Source organism: Engraulis encrasicolus, chromosome 21 (assembly GCF_034702125.1).
Source record: "Engraulis encrasicolus isolate BLACKSEA-1 chromosome 21, IST_EnEncr_1.0, whole genome shotgun sequence".
In the NCBI taxonomy this organism is placed as follows: Eukaryota; Metazoa; Chordata; class Actinopteri; order Clupeiformes; family Engraulidae; genus Engraulis; species Engraulis encrasicolus.
The window spans coordinates 5,227,709-5,240,208 of record NC_085877.1 but is presented as its reverse complement, the minus strand read 5'-3'; the positions used below and the strand labels follow the sequence as shown (position 1 = coordinate 5,240,208).

At 48.0% G+C, this 12,500-nt stretch overlaps 1 protein-coding gene across 2 annotated transcripts in view; it reads right to left on the bottom strand.

Annotated features, from left to right (window-relative positions):
• Positions 1–12,500, bottom strand: part of arb2a (ARB2 cotranscriptional regulator A) — a 238,669-nt gene that overhangs the window by 48,519 nt on the left and 177,650 nt on the right. For both annotated transcript variants that reach the window (XM_063187308.1, XM_063187309.1), the window contains exon 10: positions 11,894–11,978. In XM_063187308.1, coding sequence (XP_063043378.1) covers positions 11,894–11,978 — 85 coding nt within the window. The remainder of the gene's footprint in view (positions 1–11,893; positions 11,979–12,500) is intronic.

Here is a 12,500-nt window from a genome sequence, read left to right as displayed (position 1 = left end):
AGAGGCTTGGCCACACACACTAAGGGTGACGCTGAATGTGTGGAATTCCAAGGACGGTATACACACACACACAGAGCACATACAATAGATAGGAATTCCATAAGCGGGAATGAGTCGATGCGTTACTTTTCTAGGTGGGGTTAAGCGAAAATGCCACCACGGTCCTTTGAATGGGACCTCTGTTGAGGCTTTTGTAATCCTCAATCCCATTTCTATCTATGACTGGTCGGAATGCTGATTAAAAAAAAAAGGTCTGCCGTGTTGCTGACGAGACGAGCGGAGATAACACGAGCGGTTGGAAACACCTGCCAGATGAAGGCCTTCCCTGAAGGCAGCCAGTCACCAGAGGAAGGGGCACAGACACACACACACACACACACACACACACACACACACACACACACACACACACACACACACACACACACACACACACACACACACACACACACACACACACACACACACACACACACACACACACACACACACACACGTGGGCACAAGCACACTGATGTCAATCAAAAACAACAGGCTGAGCTCCTGATGGAAATCTGCTCTCCTGTGCCACAGCAGGTGAACGCAGCAGACAGGTGGACAGGAGAGGAAGAGGAGGAGGAGGAGGAGGAGGAGGAGAAGGAGGACGGGAGGAGGAGGAGGAGGACGGGAGGAGGAGGACGAAGAGGAGGAGGACGGAAGGCGGAGGAGGAGGAGGAGGAGGACAGGAGGCGGAGGGGAGGAGGAGGAGGAGGACGACGACGAGGACAGGAGGCGGAGGGGAGGGGGGAGGCATGGAAATTTCAACTCTCTCCGAAAAACTGAAAATATATAGGAAGCAATAACATCAATCATGTCATTCATCCATCATTAGGTAGCAGTATTTGGACCTTCGGAGGTAAGGTAGGGATGTATGAAAATAATAATACACAATATATATCCCACTCTCTCTTTCAGTATGCACACATACACAGTCACATGCACGCACGCACGCACGCCAGCACGCAAGCGCACACACACACACAGGCAGACACACACACGCATCGGGCGCTCATGCACGCTTACCACACACTTAGAAAATACACACAAGCAGAAATACGCAGACACAAAACATAACCCTCAGCATCGTTTAAATTAAAATACATACAGTGCAGAAATCACAGCGCACACACACACATGCACGTGTGCGCGCGCACACACACACACACACACACACACACACACACACACACACACGCACACACACACACACACAATCTCGCCTGCAGCATCTCCACTCCCATCCCAAACCTCCCACACCCCCCGCCAACAACCCCACCCCCTTTCCTGTAAAAAAAAAGTAATAGGTTGAAGCAGAAGTTATTGCTAAAGAGAGAAGACGAAGGCAAGAAGACGAAGACGCCTCCGCTGCCCGCCCGCCCGCCGCCACCGCCAACTTTCCTCCGCCGCCATTGGCTGAGCGCCGGGTAGCGGAAGGACAAATGGACAAATCTGGGCAGCTAATAAGGCGGAACAGGCGGGCGGGCCTCGTGGGCAAGTCTGGCGCCGTGATGATAATGAGATTATGAAATCTGCCACACTGCAGGGCCGCGCCTCCGAGATGCAGCGCAGGCAGCACACAGACCCCACTCACTCACTCACTCACTCACGCTGAATCGCAAGCGGAAGCTGACGCTGAAGCTGAAGCTAGCTGAACCTGCACTCCAGTAGACAGGATGGATGGATGGATGGATGGATGGATGGATGGAAGGATGGATGGATGGATGGATGGATGAAGATGAGGATGAGGATGAGGATGAGGATGAGAGAGAAAGAGGTGTAGTACAGAGAGACAGAGTTAGAGAGAGGGGGGTGGAGAGAGAGAAAGAGATAAGGAGAGAGAGGAGGGACGGAAAGAGAGGGAGAAGGAGAGAGGGAGAGAGATATATGGAAAGGTAGAGAGAGGGGTAGGGAGAGACAGAGATGGCGGGAGGACAAATAAAGTGTGTGTGTGGGGGGAGAGACGAGACAGCTAAAATACAGCAACTTGCCATGAAATTTGCCAACCCCCCCCACACGCGGTGCACAGACATCCATTCCTCCTCTCTTTTCTTCAACTTCCAAACGCGTCTCTTCTCCTCCCCCAATGCAAATGCAGCGTGGCTCCATCGCCACGCCACACACTGACACGTAATTCGTTTTTAACGCCGTAACTTGGTAGTTACACTTGAAATGTGATAAAAAGATCCTCCAGGCTGGTTCACATTCATGCGACGAGACGAGACGAAACGGCTTTGGAGGGGTTTAAAGGTAGTTGTGATTACTGTGAACCCCCGTTTTAGAACGTACCATTGCTGCGGGCCCAGCGTTTAGCGAAGGCTTAAAAATACAGCAGTTCATTCATGTTTTTTTTTTTAAATTGACAGCCTCACTGACTGGCTGCTCTTCCTCACAACTGTTTTTTTCCCCCTGTGTTACTAAATACACCAACCTGTTTTCTGGCACTGAGTACATTCATTTCTTTTGCTTAATGAAATGAAGTATGGGGACGTATTGTGAATTATTATGACAAAGCTAGGTGGTGATTCAGAAATAGAAGGTAGAGGAGGAGAATAGTGAGGGAAAATAATCATTATCTTTTGCTGGCTTCATTGTGGCAGCCTTCATACATAGCTGCAGTTTCAGCGATAGTAAAACTGTATTTTCTGAAAACTGTTAATATCGTCTGACAGGAGCTCATGAAATAGACACTCTTTTGGCACATCAGTGCAGCCAGAATTACTAAAAAAAAAATGATCCCACACCTATCAAAGCTCATTGATGTTGGTGAGGACAGGATATGAATTCACCTGTGCACTCTGCCACTTTTGTACAATGGCGGAGAGGAAGGCCAAAGTATTTTGGAACTCAGAAAAATGTAACCGGGGAACCTTGCATGTCTGGAATTTGAAATGTACGACATCTTAATGGCATCCTGTGCCTCTTGTCCCATGTAGCCATGCTTTTCATTTACCACCTTAGTTTAGTCTCACACTACCTACCACCATGTCTGACTGGCAAACAGTTCCTTACCAATGAACAAAACAATAATTGCAGCCTTACCAAAAATTACTTTTCCTCCATCCTCCACTTAACTACAAATCATTCCTGCGCTATTGGTACCAAATGAAGAAACTTGCTATAAATAGGCACAATGAGCCTTGCTCTGGGCTGACAACACAGGGCCACCCCACTCACCCCTCTTCCACTCACGCTCATCTGTTGGCACCCTGACCTCAATAACAGGAAGCCTAGAGAGGCATACAGAAAAACTTACCACACTTCACCTGGCCTTCTGTAGTTGCTAAGCAACTACTCTCACGGTTAATTTTGATAAAGAGAGAGAGAGAGAGAGAGAGAGAGAGAAAGAGAGAGAGAGAGAGAGAGAGAGAGAGAGAGAGAGAGAAAGTGCAAAAGAGGGAGGAAGAAGAGCCACTCTACTTTTTCTTCTCACCAAATGCAATCACAATAATACACAAACACACACACTCGAACATGTCTGCATTCACGCATACGCACGAACTCACGCACGCACGCACGCACGCACGCACGCACGCACGCACGCACGCACGCACGCACGCACACAATTGCATTTGAAAAAAACACACACACTCAGCTATCTGAGGAATCCACTGACAGGTCAACAGTGGTACGGCCCTGACGTACATGCACACAGCTATACATGCTGTAGCATGTACAAACACACATAGACAGTGCGGTATTGATTCAGTATGAGAACCATGAAAGAGCTCTCTTCACCCTTTTGTTCTCTGTCCCTCAGCGAGGGATGACATGGTGGATTTTTTTTGTGTGTTTATCACTTCAAACACAAACGGTGGTCGAGTGATGTGTCTATCAGACACTCTGATCTAGACGGGAACAGAGGTGTCCCTTTGCCTCTGATAGCACGCGGAGGGTTCCAGTGGTCAATACAGTCACGCTGTGATCATGTCCCCACGCTGACACGAGGTGACGCGCGGTGGACAACACACAAGAGGGGTGGCGGGGCATGAGACATTTTGCGGTCGATACGGTGCTTGTGGGTTTCACTCTGGACACATCTAGTGTAGTGGTCTAAGGAATCTCTTCCTTTATGTTGAAAAAAGGGATTGTCCCACCACTGTACAACATGCCTCTGGCTGTGTTCTATAAGCATGTATATGAACGGAGACAACTAATAAACAAAATAAAAATAAATAACTAAATAACCCTAAAAAATGGTTGCCAAATTATGTAATGTGAGCATTCGACAGATTGTGCAGTTGTTTTTTTTAAAGCTGAACACCTAACCCCATTGATCATCACTGATCAGTGCATAGCACTCTTTATTAGCATTCATTTTCTTACGAACACAAATATCTTACGTAGATTCAGTTTGGATGACATTTGGTTTCATGTTTGGTTTCATGTTTGGTTTCATGTTTGGTTCATGTTTGGTTTATTACTCTACTGAATGGATGAGAGGGAATGGATGAACCACTGGAGAAAACAAATCAGTGATAGTCAAAATAGTTGCTAGTTGCAGTTCTGAAAAGCAATAGTCTTGCCAAATCTTTTTGTAAAGTACCATGCTGTGTTGAGGAATCAAGTTATACTCAACACCATGGAGAAATAAATGAATGCATGATGAATGAAAAACTGCTCAGGGAAGAGTGTTCAGAGAGAAGGCAAATAGACAGAATAAAAGATGGAAAAAGAAAGAAAGAAAGAAAGAAAGAAAGAGAGAGAAAGAGAGAGAGAGAGAGAGAGAGAGAGAGAGAGAGAGAGAGAGAGAGAGAGAGAGAGAGAGAGAGAGAGAGAGAGAGAGAGAGAGAGAGAGAGAGAGAGAGATGACCAGACATAAAATAAACCTGGCAAGACTCATCTAGGGTTTCCACTTTCCACCAAAAGACTAACCGCTGCTTTTCCTCTCCACGGTGGCTTGAGGTTGACCTCAGCCCAAAACATCAAGAAAAGGAAAAGCCAAGGAAGACAGTGACGTGTGGAGCTGAATAGAGCAGCAGAGGGAGACGGGGAAAGAAGCAGACGTAACGTAGACAGCCAATGTGAAGACCGAGTTTGGAAGAAAGGGTGGGGTGGAGTGAGTCGGGGTGGAGCGGAGCAGAGAGAATCTAAAAAGGCACTTGGAGGAGGAAGATGTTTCTGAAGAGACAACACCAGAGTCGTGATTCGGGGGGCGGCGTGTTCTTCTAGGCGCGGGAGGTTCTCTGAGGGCTAACGCGAGGCCACATTACATAAAATTCAAGAGCCAAGTGGGTCAGAGCCTGCCAGTCAGGCAAAGCAGCCGCGCGGATCAAAGGTGTTTAGGCCCCATCACGGCTTTTAAAGAGGAATAGAAAATGAGGGCCATGTCTTCTGATCCCTCGGCAAAAGGCAGCATCAGAGGAGGAGCGGGAGCGAACGAGTGAACGAGCGAACGAGGGATATGGAGATGGGGAGAGAGAGAGAGAGAGAGAAAGAGAGAGAGAGAGAGAGAGCGAGAGAGAGAGGGAGAGCGCAAAAGAGCTAGAGTGACAGAGAGGGAGGGAGAGAGAGAGAGAGAGAGAGAGAGAGAGAGAGAGAGAGAGTGTGAGAGAGAGAGAGAGAGCAAAAGAGCTAGAGTGACAGAGAGAGAGAAAAAGAAAAGAAAGAAAGAGACCCCAGCTGGTTTTATAAAAAAAATACTCCATGAAACTTTGATTGCCCCCTTCACACATACCAACCCTCTTCAAACCACTTCCCACCACTGCTACCATGAATGAGGCCTTCAACCCAGTCTCCCGCCCACCACACCACCCCATCCACTCCAAACAACTGGGATTTCCTCCACAACACAGCGAGAGAGAGAGAGAGAGAGAGAGAGAGAGAGAGAGAGAGAGAGAGAGAGGGGAGGGAATGAAAGTGCTCAGAGTACTAGGATCAGGGTGCCAAGTTGTACAATAAAATAATGTCAATATGTATATTGATGATGCACGCAGGGAGCAGAGCACTGACTAGAGCCTGGGGAGGAGGAGGAGGGGAGGGGGAACAAGGAGAGGAGGAGGATGAGGAGGCGGAAGAGGAGGGAGGGGGGGGGGAGTCTCTCAGGCTGCAAGTTGAGAACGAGCGACATGTGTAGGGAAACCCAGTGGCAGGCTGGGATATACACGTAAGAGCAGAAGAGGGAAGCAGAAAAAGAAGCAACAAGAGAGAGATAATAAAGAGAGACACACGTACGTGAAGACACATAGAAAGCACCCAAGCACACATTCATTTTTATTCAAAACTGATAACTCATGAAATTACAAAAGCTAGTGTTCATAGAGCTACAATTTTCACTCTGCTCTCCCCATGTTTTCACGACTCAAGTCTTAACACTGGATGACATTTCTGAGTGGTCCACTAAGATTTCTAGAATCTCAAGGTCCCACGTCTAAAGTCTCAAGTGTGTAGCTGACTCATAACAGCAATTGAGCAAATTACATTATCTTAAGTTAATGTCTAGTAAAGGATGTGTAGAAATGTGCAAATGTTATATGGAAAGAAACCCATAGGGCCCTGCTGGCCTTGCCTAACAGTAGGGCACTGTGTTACTAAGCCGGCGACCAGGGTTCTATTCCGGCCGGGGTCATTTGCCGATCCTTCCCCGTCTCTCTCTCCCCCACTCATTTTCTGTCTCCCTTCCACTGTCCTGACAAAAATAAAGACAAAAACCACCTAAAAATACTTAAAAAAAAGAACTCCATAGGATGTTAGTATATAAGGGTGCAGAAATGCCATGGACTCGGGACTTCACGCTTAATAATATGATGCTGGGCGCTTGGAAAGTGCTAGAAGGGGTGTCAAAAAGTTGAAGTGACTTTATGACTCATGTGTCCTTCAGTCACACAGCCAGACCAGAGCCGTGACAGGTCATGGACGCTACGCTGCTGGGTGGCTTTCCTCAGCATTGCACGCTCTTGCATGGCCTTCTCGGCGTATGGAAATGCTCCCAGGCCTCCGGCAGGTGGCAAAGAGTGAAAAAAAGAAGAAGAAGAAAAATTGTTTATTGTCCATACCGCCAACCCAGACTACCAAATGAGTCACACCGTGTGGCTGTTTTTTTGCAGGTATTTCACACTGAGGTGTCATCTTTTTCCTCCTCGCTCATCACGTCTGTGCAGGACCCACTCGAAAAGAAGAAGAAAATAAATAGAGAGAGAGGAAGAGAAGAGAAGGACACAGACACTGATTGACAGGGAGAGAGAGAGAGAGAGAGAGAGAGAGAGAGAGAGAGAGAGAGAGAGAGAGAGAGAGAGAGAGAGAGAGAGAGAGAGAGAGAGAGAGAGAGAGAGAGAGAGAGAGAAATGAATGGACAGACTGAGAGGGAGAGAGAGAGGAGAGAATGAGAGAGTTGGGGAAGAAAGAGAAGAGATAGGAAGAAAAAAAAGAAAGGGGAAATAAACAAAAGTGCCAAAACAGCTCTGCCCCACATCAAAGGCAGAAGTGTGTTTGGAACAAAGGCGAGAGTGTGTTCTCTGGTGTAAGCCTAATGAGGGTTAATTGCTAGACTGCGTTCAGGTGCCTTGTAAAGGATCGGCACACATAATTACAGTTCAGGTACGCATTAACTTACTTTTGTTAACCATTAATCACTGTTTACATCCGTGCCAGCCATTCTGCTTTTGGTAATTAATAATCTGACTGAGCCATGAGTGATGATTCAGAAGAGGAAGAGGGTAGACCAAGAGAGACAAGAGAGAGAGAAAGAGAGAGAGGGATGGAGAGACAAAAGAAGAGATGGAGAGAGAGAAAGAGGTATATGTAATAAAGTGAGAGATATTCTCTCTACGTTCCAGCATTGACACCTCCCTGGGTGCCAACAATGTGACCGGCATCTCGATCATTGTCACTATGTAAATGTACCGTCTCTGCTTGTGTATGTATGTGCGTGCGTGCACACACGAGTGTATGAAATAACCTCCCTGCATTTGGCCGGACTTCTATTTCTTTACTAAAAGGCAAAGGGTTTAACATGCTCACACACTCCTTTGAGCATACCGTAGATTAGAATCAGGGTGAGTGTGTCAAACTGAGGTATGAGGAGAACATGTTTTGAGGTGAACATGTATGTTTTGAGATGGGACAGTTGGAGATGGTGACAGGAAGTGAGTGGGAGAGAGAGATGGGGGAGGATTGGCAAATGACCCGGGGTCGGAATCGAACCTGGGTCGCCGGCGTAGTAACCCAGTGCCCTACCGCTAGGCCATGGCAGGGCCATGTTCAGGAGATTTTAAATAATTTCTCTGCTTTTTATTTTATTTTGTTGACTGGATTTCGAGTGTGGCCAGCTGTTAGGGGCTTAAGATGGAGATGTGCCCATGCCAACACTGAGGTGAAACCGAAAAGCAGGAGCTACTTCAGAACAACAGAGAGCTGAAACAAAACAAAAAATTCACGCCATGGCATCTTCACGACTACGTAAATCAGGCAAATAAAAACATGTCACGAAAGAAGCAACATTATATTGTCGATTCGAGCTGTGCACCTGTACTCCATGAAGCACCCCCCATCCAAAACTCTCATTTGTCTTCTTCCAGAGCCATGGGCATGCTGGTACCAGCACAGCACCGCTTCACACTCCATTAGGGAGCACACACACGGACCTGTCCGCACCTCCGCCCAGCCCTCGCCTCTGCCAAACCGCTTCCTGCATGGCCCACATGCCAGTCAGAAGGCCATGGCGTGGGCACTAAACACACACACACACACACTAGACTCTCTCACACACACACACAAACACGGATACACACACACACACACTACATGTAAAGCACACGCATGCACGTACGCGTGCAAACACACACACACACACACACACATACACACACACACACACACACACACACACACACACACACACACACACACACACACACACACACACACACACACACACACACACACAAGACTCTCTCTCTCACACACATACGCACAGACACACACACACACTTCCTGTCGATTCACCTCACTTCCTGTCCACATGCCAGAGAGTCCTGCGTGGCAGGAAGAGGCCAAGCGAGGTGTGAATGTCTTCCTTTCACTGTGTCCCCCGGCCTCTACTGCGCTGGAGAGGAAAAAGTGGATCTTTTGCCAGCTTATCGGTTAAAACACCATCTAATAACGCTTCAGGTAGAATGACCATCTGGAATGTTCCGAGGCAGGCGACTACAGACGCACCTAATGCGTGATACAGTTCAACGGCAACCCAGTCGAAATTCCTCCCATGATGAGACTGCCTGGGTCAGCAGTAGCCTGTCCTTTTCTGAGAGCAGCTGGGGTCAATCTCATGGATGAATATATATGTGCATAAACTCATACATACATGCATGTTCACATATACAGACGCAGACATGCGCACACGCGCACCGACACACACATGCACAGACACACACAGACTTGCTCACACGAAACAAAATGATCTGCAATTCATTGTTCTTGTGATTATAGATTCAGTATCCATGTAAGTGCATTTATCCACATATATACGTGAATTAATAGTACTGCATATTTTTTTCTACTTCATTTGTGTTATCTCTATACTGCAAATGACTCGGCAATGTGATGAAAGACAACAAACCTAAACTGTATCTCGAGAAAAACAGCTACATCGAGAGTCAGATTAACGTTGTGTGTTGTGAGCACTCACAAAACAAAAGCATTCGAAAAACACCAAACCCCCCTGCGGCGTTCAGAAGACATCCCCCACACCACACCACCCCACCCCCCTTGCCTCACGCTACTATGGAAACGAACTCTGACCCCTACCCTCCTCTCTGCAGTCAATTGGCTGCCAGTGAGGCTGACTCGGCTTGTGTGCTGGCTTTGACATCAGCAGTGACAAGCCCAGCAGAGACAGACCTCTCCTCCGCGTGTGACACATCAGGGCGGTTTATCAACAAACAAAAAATATCGTCGCGCTTAACTGGGTGGCCTTCCTATACATCCTCAGTCCCTGGTGGAGCAGAGAGAGAGAGAGAGAGAGAGAGAGAGAGAGAGAGAGAGAGAGAGAGAGAGAGAGAGAGAGAGAGAGAGAGAGAGAGAGAGAGAGAGAGAGAGAGAGAGAGAGAGAGAGAGAGAGAGAGCCACACAGGCTGGAGGTTGGGAGAGGCTTGAGGGGGTGGATGGGGGATCATCGCCGGGGCCTGCTGAAGAGGACCCACATCTTTCACGCTCGTCCGGCTCGTCTCGCCACACAGAGCAGGGCAGAGCAGACCAAAGCAGAGCAGGGGTGAGTTTCTCAAAAGGGAAGTTGTTAGCCTGTTAGCAACTTCGGTAGTTGCCAATGGGAAAATGCATTGAAAGCAACAAAGTAGCTAATGTAGTAAGCAACTTTGGTTTTGAGAAATTCACCCCAGAGCAGAGAGATGTTTTAGTCATTTTCTACATGACTCATTGGAGGCCCCGCCATATCCACCGGCGGCGGGCCACCCACCGCCATCAGAGAGGTCCCCGAGCAGCCCTCACTACCGCTGCACAGTACCATCTGCCATCAGATAACATAGGAGAGATGACCACCATGGGAATGACTGTGTGGGTGGATGTACATGTGTCTGTGGCTGGGAAACAGAATAAAAAAACAGTATCTCTGTGTGCTGTGTTTGGGGGGAGAGAGAGAGAGAGAGAGAGAGAGAGAGAGAGAGAGAGAGAGAGAGAGAGAGAGAGAGAGAGAGAGAGAGGAGAGAGAGAGACAGAGAGAGAGAGAGAGAGAGAGAGAGAGAGAGAGACAGAGAGGGAGAGAGAGATAGAGAGAGAGAGGGAGAGGGAGGGAGGTAGACTGCTGGCGAAGAGAGAAGGAGCCGACCGCCTTGCCTCATTCCCGCTCCCTGACCGCCACAACAACCTCATCATCTCCCATCGCTGACCCGTGCCCTGGATTACAGATTACACACATAATCCCCCCGCTCCGCATTAGGAACATTTTCTCTGGATTGGGCCACGCGGAGGCGCGCGGCCAGCCAAATACAGCACTTGGCCACCCGTGACAAAAAATCTCAGCATTTACATCCAAGTTTCAGAAAAGGAGGGATATAGGCAGGGGCGAGGATGCACATAGGAGAATCACGATCACACAGTGATCTGTACACTAGTAGCAGTACAGTATATCACGAAAGTGAGTACAACCCTCACAGTTTTTGCAGATTTGTGAGTATATCTTTTCATAGGAAAGCATTACAGAAATGTCGCTTTGACACAATGATTAGTGACCTTTTAACAACATATTTAACCGCTTAAATTTCTTGTATACTCACAAATCTGCAAAAAACTGTGAGGGGTGTACTCACTTTTGTGATCTACTGTAGGAATAACTACAACTAACTAAGCAACTACAACTACAACTAAAATGTTACCCTCGAAGGGTGCAAGTTGCCATATACAAAGCAAAAAGGAGCAGAAACAGAAACCAGATGATCACTGCTGGTCTCCATGCAATGCCGACACTATTTTCAACTAATAAACCACTATGACTTGAGAATTTCATAAGTGAGTGAGTGAGAGACAAAGCGAGAGAACAAAACAAATAGACGTGTGTGTGTGTGTGTGTGTGTGTATGGGTGTGTGTGTGTGTGTGTGTGTGTGTGTGTGTGTGTGTGTGTGTGTGTGTGTGTGTGTGTGTGTGTGTGTGTGTGTGTGTGTGTGTGTGTGTGTGTGTGTGTGTGTACAGTATGTGAGAGAAAGAGAGAAAGAAAGAAAGAAAGAAAGAAAGAAAGAAAGAAAGAAAGAAAGAAAGAAAGAAAGAAAGAAAGAAAGAAAGAAAGAAAGAAAGAAAGAAAGAAAGAAAGAAAGAAAGAGAGATTGGTTAATAAGGGGAGAAGGATGCAGTACTGTGCAGAACAGACAGACGTAGAGAGTGTGCCACACCAGTAGCATCTTCACCCACCTGCGGAGACACGCGGGCAGTCTGGCAGCATGGACTCCACCTGTGTGTCCAGGGGCTCGGGGCTCGACACCCAGTTGCAGCAGTGCTGTGGAGGGGGCAGGGAGAGGGGGATAGAGGGGTAGATAGAGGGGGATAGGGGGATAGAGGGGTAGATAGAGGGGGATAGGGGGATAGAGAGAACAGATAGGGAGGTGGAGGGGAAGGGGAGAGGGGGATAGAGGGGTAGGAGAGAGAGAGAGAGAGGTAGAGGGGTAGGGGAGAGAAGAGATAGAGGGATAGAGGAGAGAGAGGTGGAGGGGTAGGGGAGAGAGCAAAGGGGTGGATGGAAACAAGAACAAGCAATTAAAGGGCTTCCAACATGTGCCCGCGACAGCTGGGCAAGGCCGCTGGCAGGTCGGCAGTGGGCATCCTCGGAACTGCTGGCACCGCGGGGGGCGCGACAGGGGTGGGGGCGCTCGGGGGGGGGGCGAGTGTAAGCACGTCTCACCTTTACTGACCCCACATACACTCACACACACACACATGCATAGCATTCAATCACACACACACACACACACACACACACCATACAGTAGACAAATATACTCACACACAAACACACAAAGCC